Source organism: Ptychodera flava, chromosome 13 (assembly GCF_041260155.1).
Source record: "Ptychodera flava strain L36383 chromosome 13, AS_Pfla_20210202, whole genome shotgun sequence".
NCBI classification, from domain to species: Eukaryota; Metazoa; Hemichordata; class Enteropneusta; family Ptychoderidae; genus Ptychodera; species Ptychodera flava.
This window is the reverse complement of record NC_091940.1, coordinates 41,402,588-41,426,569: the sequence shown is the minus strand read 5'-3', so window position 1 is coordinate 41,426,569 and position 23,982 is coordinate 41,402,588. Positions and strand designations below refer to the sequence as shown.

General features: G+C 37.6%; 1 protein-coding gene across 1 annotated transcript in view; it reads right to left on the bottom strand.

Annotated features, from left to right (window-relative positions):
- Window positions 1-17,067, bottom strand: part of LOC139148625 (uncharacterized) — a 30,200-nt gene extending 13,133 nt beyond the window's left edge. Inside the window, exons 1-4 of the mRNA XM_070720111.1 lie at window positions 16,935-17,067; window positions 11,100-12,316; window positions 10,487-10,594; window positions 9,717-9,800 (exon numbers count right to left, since the gene is read on the bottom strand). Coding sequence (XP_070576212.1) covers window positions 9,717-9,800; window positions 10,487-10,594; window positions 11,100-12,303 — 1,396 coding nt within the window. The 5' untranslated portion in view covers window positions 12,304-12,316; window positions 16,935-17,067. The remainder of the gene's footprint in view (window positions 1-9,716; window positions 9,801-10,486; window positions 10,595-11,099; window positions 12,317-16,934) is intronic.
- Window positions 17,068-23,982: the final 6,915 nt, after the last annotated feature.

Below are 23,982 nucleotides of genomic sequence, written 5' to 3'. Positions count from 1 at the left end.
GAGGGCAATTTACTGTCAAGTTTATTGTAACTGAAGTATCAAAAGTAACATGAAATTGAATCTTGTGAAATAAATTATGAAAGACAAACAGAAGTATTACAGAGTTTATATGTTTATTGATACACCAGGTTATTATTGTTTGCATACAAATTCTGTTGAATTATAACCTGCTTAATAAAGATCATAATCTGAACCATAATCAGAATCACTGGAGTATAGCCCAAGGCTTGTATGGCAGTACCAGCTGACAATACCTCGATATTGTGCGATTCTCAGGCTGATGAAACAATAGCTTCAGAAACTACATCTGCAAAAAGTATTTCCTCAGATGTAGCTTTAGAAACTACACCTGCAGAAACTATTTCTTAAGAAACAACATCTGCAGAAAGCAATTCAATAATTGTAATACGTTCCCATTCAAAAACAGCTAATCGTATTAGAATTAAAAAAAATCTTGTCCCCACTGCAACAATGTCATAACGTCAAGACAAAAAATTCCAATCTTCGTCTGGTTGATACTGCTGTAATTTTATTTTGTCTGTTTCAAGACTTCTCCTCAGAGTTACCCGCTATGAATTTCCAGTGTGAAAATTTACAAATGTAATGGGGTAACTACGAGACCATTACCTGAGACAATTTGAGTAGACGCTACGTCATACAAACAATTACAATACTCAAGTTTACATCCGCTGATGACATTGCGTGGCTTCGTTGTCCGTCGGCCTCTCAATCGACAAGATTGAGAATATGTTGATTTATTTACGTAGTAAATCCTTGCGCGTGAAAGTTAACGATCAAATCTTTTCTCCTGATGATAAACTATTCTGATATCCCTCACAGTAGTCCGAGTTTTGTCGAAACCCACGCCGGCCAAGTGGGTATAGGCTCACTACATGCACGATATATCCATATTCAAAACATGGTTTACCGCCATACGTACGTCTAACCCAAGAGGTAACAGGTCAACTCGACCCCGCGTCAACTCGACCCCAGTCAATTCGACCCCGTACCCAAGACAACTCGACCCCGAACCCAAGACAACTCGACCCCGAACCCAAGACAACTCGACCCCGAACCCAAGTCAACTGCATGGACCTGGTATATAACTTGCCCTGTCAGTTTAAGTATTTACCTGGCACTGGTCAGTTTCACTTGAAGTTGACGTTTTGGACGTGATGCCGGAACGTGATGTGAACGCAAATCAAAAACCAAAGCGTTCGTTGTACACACTTATGGAAATATATTTGTGTTCTATTGTTTTCATGCATATAAACGTCGTTGCTTCTGTGAATGGACGTACTTCTACCTCTATGGCCTGTCGGTAACCCGTCAATTCTGGCTGAATGCGTTGTCGTAGTCAAATAGTTGTCGTACAAGCGTGGGATAGAGTACGTACGTTAATGAAGATTCGTACATACAGAGAGACAGGTGGAAAATAAAATAGGTGGAAAATAATCGCACATGATACGGAGTTAGTGTTGCTCAAGGTTCGGGGTCGAGTTGACTTGGGTACGGGGTCGAGTTGACCGGGGTCGAGTTGACTCGGGGTCGAGTTGACTGGGGTCGAGTCGGTTTGGGGTTGAGTTGTCCAGAAACCGTGCAAGATACCGCGAAAGTATACAGTCAAGCAGAGCTAAATTTTGCGATTGCCCTAAACATTAAAAAATGTCGGTCTTGGTAAATGAGTTTGAAGGATTGGAATACCGATATTTGCTTTTGAGGAAAGATTTCGGATGTCGGAAAATATTTATCAAACTTCAACACTCGGGCCTTCGAAACAACCACAGTACAAAGCATGTACTACCGTAAGAATACATTTCATAGAACGGCGGCTTGGTGCAAACAAATTCAGTGGTAGTCAAAACTCACTAAAAATTATGTCAATCCCAACAAAGTTTTTTTTTTGCGCTGAGTAAACGATTCTTACTCATTGTAAAGTGTTCACGATCTGCAAACGGGAAAACAACCAGTCGCTAAATACACGTAATGCTAAGGCACTTTGCTCACACGCGGCGTGAAAATTACATTGCATGCTATACCATGGATGGATTGAACCCCCGATCACTGAAATTCTTCAGGAAAATAAAATCATTTACAAATATGAACGTTACTTTTATAGCCAGAGCTAGTGTAAGCCTCTTGGGGTCTTTTTTGGACCCATAAATTCAACGTGGCTGTCGTTCTTTTCGTAGCCATATCGATGTGTACGTCCGAAAACCAATCAGAACACGCAAAGCTTTTTGACAGTACCCATTGAAACCAATCAGAAATCGGCTACCAACGAGCCTTAGGGGCTGCGCCTCTGTAGCACAGCGCAGCCAACGGTAGAATTGGGACAGGAAAGAATTCATAACGTGTGTACTGCAGGCCTTGAACAGGGAAAACAGCCGGCGGCAAGACTCGTGTCAGACGGCGATTTGCCGCCGGTGACCGGCTATAATTGACAGCCCTGTAGACTGAAATACATAACATGCAACCAATATTTACATTTTGCCCATGCACCAGATACATGGAGAGATTTCAACATGCAATCATTAACTCAGAAACCCTATAGGGGAAAGTAAACATTGTTTTCTTCCAGAACAGCTGGTATATCCACATCTGGAGCAACTTACAAACTTAACCAATTACACAAGGATGATGACACAAGAGATAAAGTTAAACTGTGGTGAACTTGACTATTCCTTTCAAATCCTTACCTAACTTGATTGACATCTTAAACTAAAATACACTGCATGTTTAATGGCACACAAAAATACATCAGGGGTGTACCATTTGATAAAGGGGGTTTGTCTGGAAGATTGATGAGGAACATCTTTTTTATCCGATACACTGTACATTCTTTTTTCCCACTATCCCACCTTTTCTTTTTGACAAACCTTCTGTGGCTGATTTTTTTATTGACATTTGTTTGGATTTTTTTCAAAATCTGCCAGGACCCCCCCCCCCCCTCCATCACTCTTTAACATTGAAAAAAACTTTGAATATATTTGTTGGAAACCAAACCTGCTGAAACACCCCAGCTATGTTTTCTCATTATTTTTTACCGCATTTCAACACCAAATACAGTTTACCATTTCAAATGCTTACTGAATCACAACATTATCTTAAACATAGGGCCAATGTCCCTGAAGCTACTATAGACATGGATACAAAATTAAGTATTTCCTGACTGTATGAAATCATCTCACTAAGGTCATCCTAGGGACCTGTTAACCAAATATTAAAGCTGTCTGACCAGCGGTTTTGAAAAAAACAAGCGACCCAATAGTCGACAGAGCTCTGCTGTGTTATGTAGAGAGCAACTTTTTGTGACATATGTATTCAGGGTTTTACATGACGCGCATTTCTGCGTCCTTTACGCATAAAACCGGACGCAGGACCCCTCAAAAACTAAACCACGCGTCCCTTGGGACGCAGCAATATCTGTTGCTGGTGTACACCTTGCGAAGCTGCTGAACACGTAAAACACATCCCAGTAAACCTTACCGACCCCGTACTTTAACCCTTAAAGTGCCGCGTCGGTTTATAAACCGACACGGCATTCTCGCTCTCAGCGCCACGTCGGTATATAAACCGACAGTGATTGCGTTCTATGCTTATGCCTAACTTAGCTATGCATTGCCGAACTCAGCCAGAAGGAGGGTATTCCTGACCCTTTGAACCCAGTTTAGTACCATATAAGGACTAAAATAATGACATCATGCAGCCTAACAATCGAAAATTCCAGTAATTTATGCGAACTTTCTTCAAAAGAGGTCAGCGGTTTTCATGAATATTCAATCAGGTCTGCAGTTTCACCCGTACACGGGTACGGCCACAGTGCATTGAACGAAACACGTACGTACGTTTTGAAAGCTTTACCATGCCGTAGACACGGAAGACAACTATATTATGCCAAGCTACTGCCCTCTGGGTGATAGAAATGATAGATTTTACAGTTTTTTTGAGAATATTTTATGGAAAAATGACGCGATTTGGTGACCAAATCGATCGCGATAGTGAACTTCGAACGTATCGGCGGCCAAGATGGCGGCACTGTGTGATGCCTAACTCTCGACATGGAACCCGAGGTTAAGGTTTTCGAAGTCCAAAACATGCAAGATTGAGAAATTTGTAAGGATTCGGTTAAATTGAAGTGTATTTTGTGAATTTTCAAGCGTTTGACTGCCAAAAAGCCCCTTTAAACTGTTGATATTTGACCTCCGGCCGCCCTGAAGCGAGACGGCCATAACAGTCGACCCGGTTTGTAAATGAAATGTAGTTGTTCTGAACTGTTGACATTGCGAGACATTTCCTACGTGTTACGCATTTTTTTAACTGAAAAAAACCGGACATGAAACTTTTTTCTCGATACTTAGTGGTTTCTTTCCATTTTGTGGCGGATTTTGTGGCGTGCTTGTCAAAAAATGTGATCAAACTTGGCGAACGGATTGACTAGTATGTATGGTAGTACGAGTCCGTGACTCGATAAGCCACAGATAGTTACACACGCGTACGTGAATTAAACTAATGTAAGTTGGGTCAAACACCAAAATTAATCGATAAAAAGGTTAGTGAAATGTGTTTTTGTCTTCAACTCTTCATTATAGTTATACAGGCGGTTCAAACTATACAGAGTCAGTTGAATATGCCCTATAGTTGTGTGCATGTGTTGCACAATAGTTACCCCTCCATGTACAATATGGAACCTTGTTGTCTCTGTGTATGCAAATTAATACTAATTGAACACAGTGAAGACCATGGCATTGATAAACTATAAAACATTTTTGTGAAATAAATTGGGACCCCCATATTTTGATGTAGGACTCCCATTTTCTAACACCAGGAGTCCCAGGGACTCTCAAAAGTTAAAAGTGATGTAAAACCCTGTGTATTGATGAAGATGGTTGAGATCTTTGATAGCTCATTTCAGGATGGCCTGACCTAAAATGGCAACATTAGCTGCAAAAATACAAAATTGATGATTTCATCATAATTATGTATAAAAATGTATACAAAATATCAAAGCTATCACATGAGTAACTTTTGAGAAACAAATATTTTGACGAAAAATGGCACAAATTGACCCAAAAATACAAAAATTGAAGATTTCATCAAATTTCACTATATCACACTAGGAGAACCCCCAGGAACCTGTATACCAAATATCAAAGGCATCAGACAAGTAGTTTTTGAGAAACACATTTTTTGACCAAAAATACAAAATTGCAGATTTCATCATATATTCTATATATCATATTTAGTTTATCTGTAGGAACCTGTATACCAAATATCAAAACTGTCAGACGAGCGGTTTTGATGAAATAAATTTTTGACCAAAAATGACAAAAAAATTCCTTAAAAATACAGATTTGCATATTTCATCACAATTTGAACAAATCCAAATTGGGTTATCCCTAGGGACCTGTGTACCAAATATCAAAGCTGTCAGACGAGCGGTTTTGATGAAATAAATTTTTGACCAAAAATGACAAAAAAATTCCTTAAAAATACAGATTTGCATATTTCATCACAATTTGAACAAATCCAATTTGGGTTATCCCTAGGGACCTGTATACCAAATATAAAAGCTGTCTGACCAGCGGTTCATGAAGAAGAAGATTTTTTACCAAAAACGCCTTTTTTGGCACTAATTTGTATATTTTCAACAATATCAAAAAATCAAAAAAAGCACAATTATTTCAGGTCAGCCAAAAGTACTTACATGCTAATTTTTCATGTAATCTGCTCAGTGGTTATTGAGATTTTCAATTTTGACTGTTTTTACATTTTTTTCACTTAATTTGCATATTTTTGGCAATGACAACTTCATTTGAACAAAATCTCATCTACAGCCCATCATCCATGTACACACCAAATATCAAGATGAAATGTGCAGCGGTTTTGGAGTTTTTGATGTTGACGGACAGACATACAGACATACAGACATACAGACATACATACATACAGACATTTCCCTAGCCTATAAGAATAGCTTCCATTGCCATATATACATATGGCTATGGGAGCTAAAAATAGCATCAATGACACAGGACTCACATTTGTTTTGATGTGGCACACCAGAGTGAGTATACACTTAAGTTCACCCCTAGCGAAACATGCATACCAAGTTTCAAAGCAATCTGACAAGTGATTTCAGAGAAGATGATTTTATGACCAAAAATCAGGAAAATTACCCCAAGTTTCATCAACTTCGGTCAGGTCAATCAAGATATATATCCTCAATGAGAAAAATTCATTAATGTGCAAATTATGAATTGCATTACATAAAAACACTTAATAACTTTCGTTAAGGTCATATCCTAGTATCTTCAATGTGGATAGCAGTGTTTTGTTAACTTTAGTCAATCAAGATATATATCCTTAAAGGGGAAGTTCACCAAGGATGATTTTTACATATGTGGTAGCTCTGTGGTCATTTACCCCAGAAAAGCTATTTTCACCATTTATAACTCGCCCGATTTTCTAAGAAAATGATAAAAATAGTACAGGAAAATGCCCATGTAATTTGAATCATGGGAAAAAAGCCCCAAGCTTGGAGCTTGCATCATGTGATATGGAAGGGACCATCTTCGGATGGGTATGGCCCCCACATTGTCCACTCACAGTAATGCAGTAGTAAACAGCAACACAAAATCTGACAGTGGACAGTTTATCATAAGTGATTCACCGTTTATGCAAGGATACTCAGTATAAACAAAAGTTATGTAAATACGCACAGCCTGGTTTAAGCATGGGTGAGTGGACAATGCCATACCCATGGGAAAATGGTGCCTTCCATATCACATGATGCAAGCTCCAAGCTTGGCGCTTTTTTCCCATGATTCAAATTACATGGGCAACTTCCTGTACTATTTCTATCGGTTTTTGTAAAAATCGTGCAAGTTATAAATGGCGAAAATAGCTTTTCTGGGGTAAGTGACCACAAAGCTAGCACATATGTAAAAATCATCCTTGGTGAACTTCCCCTTTAATGAGAAAAAATTATTAATATGCAAATTAGGAATTGCATGACGTAAAAACACTTAACAACTTTTGTTAAGGTCATGTCATAGTATCTTCAATGTGGATAGCGGTGTTTTGTTAACTTTAGTCAAGTCAATTCAGTTCTATATCCCTACTGAGGAAAGTTCCTTAAATATGCAAATTGGGAATTGGCCGATGTAAAAATGCTTAATAACTTTATATAATTTTAAATCACAGTATCTTCAATATACATACCAAGTTTCGTCAACTTTGGTCAAGTCAATTCAGATATATATCCCTAATTAGGTAGGTTCATTAAATATGCAAATTAGCAATTATCTTTCATGTCACCCCTTAATACCTTTCACGCGTGACATATCCTGGTGTGATCAACATTTGTATAAAATCTAATTAAATTGTGTGCAGCCGTTTTCAATGTATATCGTGTTTTTTTTTACTTTAATCTTTATTATGCAAATGAGCAAAAAGTATGCAAGCCACACGCACCAGAAACTAATCAGTTCTTGCCATTTCCTAACTGAATGTATGTACCAGATTTGCTTCTGATAAGCGGTTTTTGAGATATTGGGCCAACAGACAGACACACAGACAGACACACAAACAGACAGACAGACATTGCTGCAACATAAACTCATATGTGTGAACATGTGAGCTAAATATGAAAATGTCACCAAAATTTGAATAAATCTGACAGAGGCCTTAAATCTAGGTTCATGCATAGCATATTTCAAGGCAACAGGAAGAGGGCTTTCAGAGAAGAAGATTTTTGGCCATAAACGGGCAAATTTGCCCCAAAAATACAACTTTCAAAATTTCACCACAATTTCACCAAATCAAACCAAAGTCACTTTAAGAACCTGCATACCAAGTTTCAACCAAATCTTGTCTGTGGTTACAGAGTTTCAGCAATTCGCTGGATTTCCTTTTTAGCTCATTTGCATATTTTTGACATTGTCATGTTCATTTGAACAAATTCACATCTCCACCCCTGGGTGTACCTCTACACCAAATACTAAGATGGTAGGTGCTGCGGTTTGGGAGTTTTGATGTTGACAGACATACATCCGCATAAACTAACATACATACAGACACTGCTGACCTACAATATAAGCTTTCTTTTATGTGTGTGTGTGTGTGTACACTTAATGTACGCTAAAACTTAACCTTTTGTATATATATATATATATATATATATATATATATATATATATATATATATATATATATAGTCAAAAGTAGTTAAACAGTTTAAATTCACTCGGATGGAAATAAATACAGCAATGATGTAAAGTAACGTCATGCAAGTGCAAGCAATAGATCATTATAGGTTCTCTATGATTGTGTCATATGAATGATGAAGATATGACATCAGCAGGATTAGTTTATAACAATTAATATACAGCAAAGAAATAACATCATCAAAATCTCCTAGGTGTTTATCAGTTATTTACCAAGGCGACTGTGTATATATATATACACCAAATGTGATATATATATATATATATATAAATATATATATACTGAAGTATACAGATGTCCTCGAGGGAAATTACAGTGCTCAATGCAAAAAGCAGAGCGTTATAAATAAATAAACAGATTACTTCAAGTACAAAGTAAAGTAATGGGTAATCTCCGGAGAACAGCGTAAGGACCAACCAGCTGATTGCAATTGCAGGGTTAAGTCGGCATGCCCCCTGAAGGGTAACTGTCAAGTCAAAGGCGTGGTGTACAAGGCCAACGTATCAACGGAGGGCAACGGAGAGAGGGTTTACATCGGCCTCACTGATAACACCTTCAAGACGCGCTACACTAATCACATGAAGTCGTTCCGCAACGAGAGATACAAAAACGACACCGAGTTATCAAAATATGTATGGAACTTAAGAAATAAGGGGCAAGACTTTGACATTTCATGGTCAATCATTGATAAAGCATTGAGCTACTCTAACATGAACAAGCGATGTAATCTTTGTATATCAGAAAAGCTGCATATTATCAATGCTGACAAATCTACACTGTTAAACAAACGCTCTGAGTTGGTTTCAAAATGTCGCCACCAAAACAAATATTATTTATCGAATTTTAACACTACCTACAAATAGAATGGTTCGTCCCGATCATATATGTAAGAGTGTCGAGCTAGTAATCCTTTCACTCTATCTGCGGATTGCAAGATGCATGAAACTTAAGTAATAGATTTCATTACTTTGTACTTGAAGTAATCTGTTTATTTATTAAATATATATATATATATATATATATATATATATATATATATATATATATATATATATATATATATATAATATATATATATATACCGGTATATACACCAAATGTGAGCTAAAAATTTACCTGAAGTTAAAATTGAATCAATAGAACTATTTGAAACTGCTTAAAATATTCTATCTGTAGTGAACATTTGAATGCAATGTTTGCGTTCAGTTATTCATAAGACCAGTACATCTTTTGATATCAAAGATAGATTGTATGATAGGAACTAAAAGAAAGAGTTAGCCAATTGATAAGTATTGCTGATCCTCAAAATGGGGGAAATGGCAAGTTGCTAATCTTTTAAGTAAAACAGGGGACCACAGTCATTGGCTAAATCTTGCATATGTAGTTTCAAAGGGGAATGAAACACTTTTTCATAATGCATAGAAGGGTGTTTCAAAGTGTTTAAGGTGTTGTATGAAAATTCTCTGAGCAAGAATGTAATGACTCACATGGCATGAAAGGTCTGTTCCTTTGATTCACTTCTTTTGTTGTACACTTCCTTTTGTGAGTTCCATTTTCAGTTGAAGGCAATTCTGGAGAAGCAGAAAAACATTTCCATAAAAACTCTGCTAATCAGTTGTCTTAAGAATCCTACTATTTATTGCCTAAAATCTAAAATCTAATAGATTCATAATTATGAAGATCAAATATCAGGTATATAATAGTTGTTGAGATATTTGCGTACACTTTTGTTCAGCAGTATTGATATGAAAAAAGTGCAGACCTCATTGGAAACATCATACTTCTACTAAGATGTGATACAAACATTTATAAGCTATTACATAAGCAGGAAAATCTAAAACATAGTCAGGCTATTGTCTGATGATGCAAATTAATTTCAGTAGTTAAGTTACATGTCATGGTTACCTGGCATACATTTTAATACAATAACATTTCAGTAAAAATAAATAACGATGTCTCAACTGAAGCAATTCTGACAATTCAAAGAAAAAAATAAACTTTACATAAATGACAAAGAAAAAGAAGAAAAAAGTGACAAAAATAAGTAAATGACTAGACAAAAAACTAGCATAAATAAGTAAATAAATAAATGAATAAATAAGACCTGGTTTAATGCTATGAAAAGGTTGACTTTGTTTTGTTTGGAAAATATTACGTATGAAAGTTAAAAACATTTACAATATCTGAGAGGCAATGCTTTGCGATGGTAAATACATTCAAGTAACACAGCATTATGAATTTTTTTAAGTGTACATACCTGGTTGAGAAGACTGTGACTGATTTGATTGACTGTCTTCATAAGATCCAACACCCTCATCAGTCAAATTGGTGTGAGTACCATTTACTGAAGATATATGAATGGTGACTGAAAGACAAATTTTTACATCTGTTAGAGAAGCAAACACACTCCTTTGAATACTTGCTTTTTCAGGTAATTTAGAAATTTTGCTTTGCCACCTGTTTTGTCAGAACAGATGTGCGATCAGAATGTATTTGTGAAGTTAATTATTGTTACGACCGTGTGTGACTCAGCAATTAAAGAAGAATTTCAGATCAGTGTCAAGGTGACTAGTACACTGTATTAAAAATCATTGATAGGATGCAAAATACATTATTTTTACACTAAGCAACATCACGCTCATCTTATATTCAATGAAATTAACAGCCAACGACATTAAGCACATTGGTTAATGACAGTTTTCTGTCGTTTACCAATGTGCTCATGATTCCTTAAATTTACAGAAAGTTACACTAAAATGCCATTTTGTTGCACATTGTTAAATATTCATTAAAAATCCTGAAAAATAGCAATGCCTTTTGCACTCTTCATCATATGTTCTACAAAGTCTAACAGCAGGCCGATCCATTACCTGGGCTAGTTTGTTGAGCAAGTGGTAAAGTGCCCGAGAGACATGATCTGAAGTTTTCATGTGTTTCCATGACTGTTTGATGACTTAAATATTTATTCTTCAGCTGGATGGCCAAATCTGTAGTTGAAGTACTGTTTAACATCTTATTTATCTTATTTGAGAGATCATCAACTGTAGGGTCATACAAAAAGTACTCTGCTTTGTCGAGGAAGTATTTTTTAAGAAATTCTGCCGTGGCAGTTCTCCTTGGCACTAACACTGGAAGTCCAGCAGCTATGGCCTGCAATGCCTCCATACTGAATGGCTCATCAGGTGGTATGATCAAGACATCACTTTCAAGTAAATCACTGTAGGGTTCATCTTGAGAGCCGTATGGAGGATATGTTGTTGGTTCAATACAAGAACATTTCAAGTGGTCTGTCAAAAATACTCTTGTGTCATCAGGATCAGTCTCTGACTTGGTACGAACAAGCCATTTTGGAATCTTAACATACATGCTGTTAAATGTTTCTGCTGACTGACCGACTGCAGCTGAAACAATTTCATACTTTTTGCATTCAACGTCCTTGTCAGTTATGATGGATAGTATTTGTTTTAAGTCACTCGTTTTATGGCTTCGGTCTGCATTCAGATCAAAGAATGCCATCTCTGGTCTTGGAAGATAAAGTTCATGCTTAACTTTTATGTCAGTTCTTCCATACAGCTTTTCGTACTCTTCAAAGACAGTTGGTCCAATGGAGAAAACCGCACTTGCTGATTCAGCAAATTTCCGTTGTGTAGCTTTAAGTTCGTTATTATTGGGAGGCTCTGTATGATTCACTATAATTATATTGGCATCATGGAAATAATGTTTTGTTAAAGAATTTGCATATAGGAATGTTGTTGAATCCTGCACATGTTCAACGATGTAGTCAACATTCTGCAACTTCACCAGGGTACAGAAGTATACGTCTGGTAAACGTAGCCACTTCAACTTTGGCTCATCATTTCCAAATTCATCTACAATGTCCTCCCTCAAACATGGCAGAATCAGTTCCACGCCACAGACAGCAGCATCTTTCTTTTCTTCTTCAGTTGCTTTCAAAACAACACAGCATGTTTTCTTCTGTCTATTTTGGGCTGCAAGACTTGCAAGCTGACAGTTGAGAGCTGACACACTGTCTCTTATCCGACACCACTTCTCAGCCAGGAATAAACATGTCATTTTTATGCCTTTCCTGGAAAAAAAAGCAAAGTAGAGGAAATAAATCAGCATACTTTATTTATTTTTTCTTGCATTTTTTCCCTTTATAGACAACTTCCGACAAATGCATAACTTATTTGGAGTGATATGATATGTATCATCATTATGTGCAGTTTTACAATAAAGCATTATCACATATCATCATCTCTCTTTTACTTATGAGACAATATGGATGATAATATCAATATATTCTACTCCCAATGCTAAGCTTGTAAGCAACAACACATAAACTTTTCTATTGGAAATTTATTCATTCCTTTGGAAACCTCCACTCTCTACACTTAAAGATTATTTCTGAACCATGATTTTGTTTTCAACTCCTGAGGGGTATTTTAAAGGCCCAGGAGCTGCAACTCTGCAAAATTGTCCAACCTCAAAGGTACCCCAATTTTCTTGGATATTCATTGCCATCTGCGAAATTGAATGATATTGTCATTAACTGTGCCTCAACAATATTTGCTTGTGGCAGATTAGGCAAGAAATTGAACAGAATTTTGTTCATTTTAAATTCCCGCCATTTTTAAAGTCTTGCCATGTTAAGTGAAAAAAAAGAGAACTTTGGTGAAAGTGGAGTGAATCCCTTTCCCATCCTTTCAGTGGGTTGCAATATGTTGTATTTGTAAAGATTAAAATGTATAAATGCACCCTTCATGCTCTTTATCATGTAGTTGTATGGAGGCAGCCATATTTGGGTGCGGCACCTGTTTATTATTTGTCTTACTGAAACCTCCCCATGCAGTCCCACTCAGTGGATAATTATACTTGACTAAACATCTCTGAGTAAGAACATTTGTATGAACTTATTTTAATGTCAATATAAGATCATGATAATAATGCCAAAAGACAGTCCCACGCTGATAGATGGACTGTGGCAAAAAGTTGCACCTTATGTACTTTTAATCTGTTAATTTGAAGTCTACACTCAGTGTGACAGTTTTCGGACAACCTGAGTTTTCGGACATTTGATGCTGTTCGTTGTACTCGCTTTGCTCCGTACTGATAGCGTTTTACAATTCACATGACTGCATATTAAGTCAGGTTATACTGCTGTCCCCTTTTGGATAGTTTTTAGGTGGAAGCTATTTCGGGCGCTACAAAATTGGCAAAGGTAGCCAGGCCATACGATAAAAGGTGCTGAAAACAAAACACAGAGACGGCCAATGTGTCTGGTAGGTAAGCACCACATGCGTCAAAATATTGTTGAGTCGTCCATGGATTAATCGTAACTAATTATCACAAAATATTTACATACAGTTTTCTAACATGGGGTCAAAAAATGGCAACTTTGACCACCTTAATACCACTTCCGTCGTGTTAACAGTTTGAGGATAAACACAACAAGTTTCAAAAGGGTGTAGTATTAAGATTTCGTAGTGCTCATCATTTATGAAACGGCTTTGGACGAAATTCACTACCCTGTCAAAAAACTGTCACACTGAGTGTACCGTGTCCAAAACGTCAGGAACATTTGGTTTATCAGAAATCATTGTCATTTGTATCATTTGATCTCTGTTCTAAATAGTTTACTTGTTATCCTTCCGTCCTATGGTCAGAATATTATTGAGGTGCATATTGATTTCAGTTTGAGCTGCATAATCGCTTGTCGCCAGACACACGGCCAAAGTCCCCCTTTCAGGTTTACGGGTCCTTTGTCGTGTACGACACCACGAGCCACCAAGGTAAGGTCCCATTAATGACGTCACATGCCATAGAACCAGCCACAATGTAGGATGCAAGCCACCGACAATACAACTGTATAAAATTTAAAGGCAACAGTGGAATTTGATAATGAATTTTGTGAAACTTGTGAATTTTCTTCGGTAATTAACCATAGTAAAAATGGTGATTATATTTCCCGAGCGGAAAATATACCCTTCAGATGTAAAAAATATTATAAGTGCGACACTTTTTTATCTTTCTGGCCTTTGTGTCGTGAGTCGGGTTCGTACAGGGCTTTACACAGTGAGTATATCTTAACAGGAAAGTGGTAGCCGGCCTGAGTAATACTACACTGCTTAGAGGCCCTGTAAGGGTTTCTGACTTAATGGTACCTGCCGGCGAATTACAGCTCTCTGCCATTCGGCTTATATTCTTTAATGGTTAAATACAGCATTCAACAGGAACTACAGCAACAGCTTACTGGAACTAAAGCAACAGCGTTACTGCTAAACTCTCTGCTCTCTAAACTCTCTGCTTACTTTACTCAGGATCGTACGTAGCTCCACTCAGCAGGGAATGAATGTCTGGAATGCCAAGTATGCCCACTGGAACTATTCAACAGCAACGGAGTACTGGAATGAACTGTCTTTCTGTTAAGACAATCTGGCAAGGCTACGGCAGCAACACAAGAGTTTACGGTGATACTCTGGGAACAGGAACGAGCAGCATACAGCCATTAACCAATTCCTTAACTGGACTGACCCCTCTGCTCGCTTAACAGGAACCTGGTCTCAGTGGGGTTGGCTGTTGGCACACTGGCCGCTGGATCAATGCTGAAGCCCCTCGAGGCTAAGTCAGCAGCTGCTCAGGATATCTGCAAGCCTTGCCGCCGAGACGTCTGAGACGTCTCGTGCACATACAGCAACTCCGTTCTCTCACAACTCCGTCTATCTGCTTACAAAACTCTAAGTCCAGAGCTTAGAGATCTCTGCTACTACTGCTGGGCATAAAAGCATCCTTCCCCTGTGCGTGGAGTAGCGCCCGATGCTAACTCAACAAAATCACACAAAACACTGGCTTTAAGTACGACTTCTCTGCCAATCAGAAGCTACTTTTGCACACGAACAAAGCCTTAAGCCAATGACATACAATAGTTTGCTCATTATGATTGCCTAATCTGTATATTAATATCCCTACTTAATATCATCATAATACTAATACTGCCACGTTGGCAAAAACAACTGTCAGAAGAAGTGATAAATGACTACACACTCTAAGACAAAGAGACGCATTGGAATGCAGTCCAGTCATGTCATCGGATATGTCTACTGACCTCTTAAGTGCATGTACCAAGGACAGTACTCTACTCGATACTATAATTAAACGTAAACACAACAATTAAAAGACACTTAACTAATTAAGAAACCATTACAAAGACGTTTACACATCCACAAACGTCACATAAGGAAATAAACTAACACTATGGTGACCTCACACGACCTCAACGGATCGTATTTTCCTGTTGTGAACCTTAGGGAGCCGTCATTATTTACGGCCTGGGGGGGGGGGTCGGAGGAATTGCTTTCGAAACTCCAAAATTTCGAGTAACCCCCCTGCCAACCATGACGTGTTTGAGTAACCCCCCTCTCTGCTACAGAAAATTTGAGTGACCCCCCCGTCCCCCCCCAAAAAAAAAATTGGGAAAGTTAAATTTCTATACAGTAAAATGGATTGCTGCTGCGACAGGCCCTGTACAGACCCTTATTAAACCCTGAGGTATAGGTCTTTGTCGGAAGGAGGTTCCAATTGCTGTGGCAGGGGCTGATGTACAGGTCTGTATCCAGTGCTGTGGTGACATGCAGTTATTCTATAGGATTTTTTTTCAAGAGGGGGAAGATGTGGTGCAAAAGCACCACAAGAGAACGCATAAGCGGTCGCGGGGGGAGGTCAGGAGGGGGGTGTCCCCCCTCCTGCCATTGGAGCTTTTGAAAAATAGAGATTAAAATGGTGTTATTTGGTGGCACTTGGGGAGTATTTTTTTCGTATAAAAAACTCAAAGGAAAATAAATCTGAGACAGTATTCCAAAACTTATATTTCAGTTCACTGATTTCAACTATATTTGTTGAAACCGAAAAAATAGCGACAGACATACATTTATTCACATTTATTATTTATTATTATTTTCCTGCAATAAAAGATGGGTTTGTTGTCAAGGCATTCAACTGGTTTTAAACTTTATAGCATCAGAATAAGCTTGCTTTACACATTTTCCCCTATCGGTAACCTATACAATAGAAAGCAGACGTTTCTTATTAATGATCAGGCAAGTATATCAATCTTTAATCAGGAAATACTGAAAAATGTACTCAGTACTAGCCTCTAACATACGGCTTGCCACGTCGAATCGCTGATCATTCTCGTCTGAAGATCACAATAACGTGAAACACATAGTGTAATGAGATTTTAGTTTCTACTTGAAACCACCTGTATTATGATATATATATATATATATATATATATATATATATATATATATATATATATATATATATATATATATATATATATTGTGTGTATGTGTGTGTGTGTACACAAATACCTGGTATGAATATACATATCTTTACTATTATTGTTGTATTAATTCGTAACTCCACTAAATGCTTCAATACATGTCAACAAAATTGAGTAGCCCCCCCCTTTCTTGTTCTCCACTTTTGAGCAACCCCCCCTTGTAGCTTTCGATTTTTTGAGTGACCCCCCTCAGATTCCTCCGACCCCCCCCCGGCCATAAATAATGACGGCTCCCTTAGGGTCTATGAGTATGCGACAACCCATCTGCCTTCTGAAACGGTATTTTCGATGTCTTTGGATTGTTAATCGGGTACTTCGATTAATAAATTACAAGATTACAAAAGTGTGAATGATAACTTACTTATATTCACTGGGAAAACGAAGCTTGCTCCTACATTCTCATCACACGGAGGTTTTCACCCAACCTCGTCATGAAATCTTACCCAGAATGCCCTTCTAACGACTGAACGCGGTCAAAGTTCAGGCATTTGAGGCCTACTGAATTAGTCTGGTTCCGGCCGGCGGCCCTGTCCCCTTTCTGCCGTACGTGTTTACATCATTTATAGGGGACATATAGTCTGGCAGAGACCCTGCGATTCGCGTTCTTCCCAGTGTCAGTCAGTTGGAACACGCGCGCGCCCTTCAGAGACGCGACGCGAATCCCAGGGTCTGGACGTTCTTGCAAGCGACCGGTCGGATTTCTGCCTGATCCGGGTACTTTATAGAACCCCACACATCTGTTAAGGATGTACGAGCGGTACGCGCGCGTGGAATTTGTCACTTCCCATAGGATTACATTGAAATTTCTGGAAAATCAATTTCTACTAATGTCATTTTTATGAAAATTTGCACAAAGCTCAGTCTAGAAAAATAAATAATACTGATGAAATAAAATTATATGGTCACCGCGCTAAATTTTGAGATAAACGCATTGAATTATTTCGTCCATAGAAAATGCATTGGTGAAAAAATGCTGACTCAGCATTTTTTCTCACAAATGGCAAAATTCATGGTCATTTATCTCACAAACGAGCGCGGTGACCCCTATATTTTATCACACATTTTGATAATACTTACAAAGGAGAATCCAAAAATTGACAATTTAGAGAATGACATTACTTTTAATTTTACCGATCATACATCCTTAATCGAAACAAAAACGACACGTAACATAGCCAAATAAAATGAAAAATGAAAAATAAAACCATACCGCGTATATAGGTTTACTAGCTACCAGTACAAATTCTCTCCGCCCAGTTAGATAGGTGTTTCTTCTGAAGTCACAACCCTTATGAATATTCATATACTTGCAAGAACTGACAGTCGCTGTGTCTGGCAGCGCGTGCTCACAGCTGCACAGCGTAGCCTTCGAATGCAGGCCCAACTTTGGCGCGCACAAAACAAGGCACAGCGACTGTGGAGAGTCTAAGGGGACATATTGCGCTCTCCCCCTACGCGTCTTGTAGGCCTGTACACACACGTCTATTGGCCGCGTAGGTGCAGGGTCATCGTCCGCTCGCACGGCTCGTTAGCCAGACAGGAGTCTTCCACTAACCACTAACCACTAATCCAGCTGCCCGGAGCGGAGACCTTGGCAAGCGAAGATGGTGCAGGGTGGAATTGCATCCAAATAGTAAATATTTAAATGTACAATCGAATGTTAAAACAGGTTTGTTATGATGCACTCGGTAATACTCAGTGAAACATGTGAAATGTTGCTGCAAAGTTGATGTGATACCATAAGGGTATTCAGTAGCCATTAATGATAATAAAAAAATATGAAAAAAATATTATGGAAAATCTGAAAATTATTAAAGAAATGTGAAAAATATGAAAATAATTATTGTTGTTGTTAATGTATTGGTTTAAATACAATACAATTGAATTTATTGCTTCAATAACATAGGCCACTGGCCTTTCGTTACACAAACTATAAAAGGAAATACATAAGTCTTTTGAAGGGGCAAAGGTTAAAACACTATCAGTAACAATTATAAATCTACCGAAAAAGAAAACTACAAAAAGACAGACACACTCGCCGTACTATAATATATCTAACTTACACTTGCGGTCTCTCTGACATCTTTCTCTTGTTTATACCGTGGTGAATATATTTGGCAAGACCAAAAATCACATGCTTATCCCTATTTTTAGAAATCTTTCAACACCCCAAAACTCTTTTTTCATTTTAAGAACTATACAATTTTCTATATCCTTATTGATTCTTTTGACTCCCATTTTATATTTCGGTTTCACAAATAATAACGTTGTTGTTGTTGTTATTATTTTTAATCATTATCATTAATCATTATCATCATCATCATCATCATTATGAAGCACCATTGGCAACGTTGAATTCCTACCAAAGTTTACCAGCCAGGCGAAAAGTACTCTATCTACATACACTCATGTATGTACCGGTAGATAGAGTACTTTTCGCCTGGCTGGCGAACTTTGGTAGTTTAACATTGCCAATGGTGCTTCATAATGATGATGATGATGATGATAATATGAAAACAACAACAACAACAACAATTCATATTTTTCATATTTCTTTAATAATGTTCAGATTTTCCATAATATTTTTTCATATTTCTTTATTATCATTAATGACTACTGAATACCCTATGGTGATATGCCTAGATATCGTACATGAAACAGAATGAATTGTAAACAATGAAGTCTCACAGGTATAGGCAGGAAAGTCGTACACGCGCAGTTCCGACGACCCTTCCCCCATAACCTTGTAAAAATACGCGATCTTTCCGAAGCGAGTGTTATATTTGTGGGAGGAGTGAAAATCTGCGAAAGAAATTCGACACCTAATTACGTTCGGCGTGGCGGCCTGAAAAATTTGGTGATGTCAAAATTTAATTCAAAACATCTGTCAATGCTATATGTGATTCGCAGTGCGGACTATTGTTGCTTCTGTGAAGTTTGGCATTTATAAGTTTATCGCTTACTGTCAGCTAGACTTTTGCTCTCCACATACTAGATTTTTGTCACTGAAATTTTCGGTTGCAGCACTACCTCGTCAGCAGAATAACGCGATCTTAATGCCATGATCTAAAGGACACTTGACATCAAAATCGTTTTATGGATGTTTGGTAAAAAGTCTCTACTAAGAGATGGCTGGTTAATACGGAAATTAAACACCTGTTGCCTGGTCATGAGGGCTAAAGCGGCCGTCTTTTACCCCGTGGGGCTGTGTGTTACCAGAAACACATCGCTATTCTCCGAGGCCGTAGGCCGAGGGGTTGATGTGTTTCTGGTAATACACGGCCACCAGGGGTAATAAACGGGCGCTATAGCCCCAATGAAGACCAGGTTACAGGTGTTTTATAACACACCACACGCTCATGTTGTGTTATGTTTTATAGTTTTTAATGTGTTTTGATATTTTGCACTGCAACAATCCATGGCGATGTTTCCACAGCGGTTTAAGTTGTACGTGGTACCACTTTCTTCCAAAAATATTTTATTAAGCAAACCTAGCGGATGTCGCCAGGTTAGCTGTGGAAACGCAGCTATCTGATGGAGGGGTAGCGTGCGTCGCTATGCGGGTCATCAAAAGGTCAACCCGCCACGGATAGCTGTGGGCCGAATGGCAGTGAAAATTGGTCTATTACGACGACACAACTTATGTCGGAACTTTGAACGGCAAAATAAACGAAATTAAATTGCCTGTTTCATCATTCAATTACAGACAAACGGTTTTAAAATTCGCCGAGTGTATAAGTAACAGCAGAGCTGAGCGGCCACAGCCGTGCACTGCACTGATGGGTGCTGTTCACTGGATGTCTGAAAAGTTGTCCGCACCATTTGCACAGTTATTAATAAAATGCATATTTCAACATTAAAAATACAGACAAATGATTTTAAAATTCGCCGTGCGCCTATGAATTTGTGAACGGCGCGTGAATTTTCTTCGGTACATTAACCACGGTAGAATCGGCGTTTATATTTCCTGAGATGAATGTATACACTCAAGATGTAAAAAATGTCATTTGGAAATAAACTAACACTGCGGTGACCTTATACGACCTCAACCGATCATATTTTCCCGGAAACTCTGATTTTGTCTTGGGATTTTGTTGATGGCTACATGTATGTTAAGTATTGTTAAACATTGCAATCAAAGATGGGGACAATTTTTGGACGCATTCTGCCTGTACATTTTGACTACTGCGAAAGATTTTTTTCCCTTGGAAACCATAAAAGGAAAAATACGCAAATGTGCTGGCAAATGGTATCTACAGGCACTAACTTAAACGCGATTAGAACTAATATTTGGGATAATTGGATGATGCAGGAATGTCGTTTTAACCTGCAAATGTAAGCTCATCTGATTTTCTTTTTACATTACACACTTGTTTTCATGAGTAGGCCTAATTTGTAATATTACAACATTCAGCTATATGGCATCTAACGCTTTTGAGAACTTTGAAAATATGTTAATCCAATTATCCCAAATTAGTTCCAATCGCCTTCTTAGCACCCATGAGAAATCGCTGGGCGAAAGTGTCCGGCTATGGCAACGCCGTCTTTCTACACCTTCGCAAGGCTAGAAGAAACTTACGGATCGTTTACTTGTGCCTTGCCAGATGACGACAGGTTTTTGAAATGTATTCTAGAGCTTCCGTAAGAATTTTCAATGTGAAGGAAGCAATTTACGCGACGTGATTTACAAGATGTAGGACAAGATATTTCAAAATAATGAACATTTTTTTCAGCAAACGGTTTCTTTTTAGTCATGGATAAACTACACATTGGAGGGAACTATACGTGACTGTGATCATGTCTTTGTTACGGAGACGGTTGATTTTTCAATGCCTATCGGATTACGCAGATGTCAACCTAGTTTGCGTAATTATGCGTGAAATACGAAGGATTTCGCGTTAACGGAAGCGCTGGTATTCTTTTTCATGGAATAAATAGGTGATGCATTTGTGATGTAATGAGAAATGTGATGGGGTGGAGAATTCGGAGACCAAGAATAAAGTCCAGCTTAAATTTTAATGCTGAGCCGGGATACGGTTGCGACACCAAGATGAGTCTAACTAGCAAAGGTCAATTAAACACAAAGGCCGACAATTAACTTCTAAGACGTCCATAGACGGAGTCCGGGCGTCGCTCGCATGGCGAGAAAGGCTCAAAATAAGGGATGGACCATTTGATTTCTGGGGGATGAAGCTGGTGGAAATGGGTATGGCAGCAGTTGTTTTTAATCATCCTGGCAGCTAGTTTTTCCAAAGGTTACCTTGAAACATCTTTTGGTCCAGTATAGTCAAAGCAATTATTTTTCACAAAATAAACAAAATTGCTGATCAGCAAACTATGCACACGAACAGCACAATATATTACACACAATTCTGCTTGATTTGTACCAAGGAAGGTTGCTTTTCTTATAATATTTCACCCTCTTCATATAAGCAGTAACGGAAAGCATATAAAATTCTCGAATAATATTTAGTAAAAGCTCGTTTAGATATATTTCAGTAAAATTTCAAAATAATCATTAGATTACCATTAAAGTCATACATTCTGCAGGTATCTTTGGGAATTAAGCTATGTCAAAACGAAGGGATTATTCTCCGAAAAAGTCAGCAAGTAACTTTCTTTTGTCATTTCCATTGGAAAAAAATGATATCCTTTTCTTTTCATGAAACAGGTGCAACCAGTCTCCCTGCTTTCCATTACTTTTTAGCTCACATTTGGTATACCAATGTGAGGTAATCGTATAAGCTGAATCAGTTTATTTGCATGCCATTTGCATGTATGTATGTATGTATGTATGTATGTATGTATGTATGTATGTATGTATGTATGTATGTATGTATGTATGTATGTATGTATGTATGTATGTATGTATGTATGTATGTATGTATGTATGTATGTATGTATGTATGTATGTATGTATGTATGTATGTATGTATGTATGTATGTATGTATGTATGTATGTATGTATGTATGTATGTATGTATGTATGTATGTATGTATGTATGTGTGTGTGTGTGTGTGTGTGTGTGTGTGTGTGTGTGTGTGTGTGTGTGTGTGTGTATGTATGTATGTATGTATGTATGTATGTATGTATGTATGTCAAAAACAGCTAAACCGCAGCACCTACTGTCTTAGTATTTGGTGTACAGGTGCACCTAGGGGTGGAGATGTGAATTTGTTCAAATGAACATGTCAGTGCCAAAAATATGCAATTGAGGGGAAAAAAGGAAAACCCTGCAAATTGCTAAAACTCTGTAAGCGTTGATCAGATTGGGTTGAAACTTGGTGTGCAGGTTCCTTTAGGCATTCTAAAGTAGGTGTTTAGAATTTGGGATGAAATTTTCATGTTTCTATTTTTAGGGTTATTTTTTTCAGTTTTTAGTCAAGAAATGTTTTTCTCTGAAACCACTCATCTGATTGCTTTGAAAATTGGTATACATGTTCCTCAGGATGACCTCAGTCAAGTGTATACAAATTGAATTGAAATTTTAATATTTGTAATTTTGGGGCAATTTTCCAAATTTTTGGTTAAAACTTTTTTTATTGAAAAATTACTAATGTGATAGCTTTGATATTTGGTATACAGGTCTCTAAGGTTGATCAAAATCAGTTTAATTAATGTCGTGAAGATATCTTGAATTTTGTATTTTTGCTGAATTTTTTGGTTACTTTTCTCATTTTAAGTAAAATTTCTTTTTCTCTGAAACTGCTAGCCCAATTGCTCTCAAATTTGGATTGGATGTTTGCAAGGGTGTTACCCTTCTTATTGTTGAAATTACAACGAAATTGGAAATATTACTGTTTTGGGGCAATTTTTGTCATTTTTGGTCAAAAATCTTAAAAGATATATTCTTTTTAAACCCCTGGACAGACACGTACAGCTTTTATATTTGGTGTTCAGATGTCCAGGGATGACAATAGTTAGATATGTGGAAATTGTCCTGAAATATACAAATTTGTATTTTTAAGACAATTTTGTCATTTTTGGTCAAGAAAACTTGTTCTCAAAATTACTTGTCTGATAGCTTTTTAGTTTGGTACAAAAGTCATGAGGGATGTTATGAGATAAATTTTCTGCTCAAAGTGTTGGGAAACCCCAAATTTTTATATCTTAGGTAATTTCTTTTGTTACCTTAAATGACCTACACCAACCCAGGATATGTTGTGAGAGAGTTTTGAAGGCTGTAGACATAATTTTGTCACATTTAGTATCAATTTGTAGTAAAATTTGATCCAGAAAACAAAGCTGAGGTAAATTTTTTCATTGCAGACCAATTTTTGCAACTTTTGCATGTAAGACACGCAAGAACTGATGAGAAATTAGGATCCAGGATAATTCCAGATGTCGTAATCCCCCCCCCCCCCACAGTGGAAGGCATTTCACTATCTCTAACTGACTTAAGTCCTGT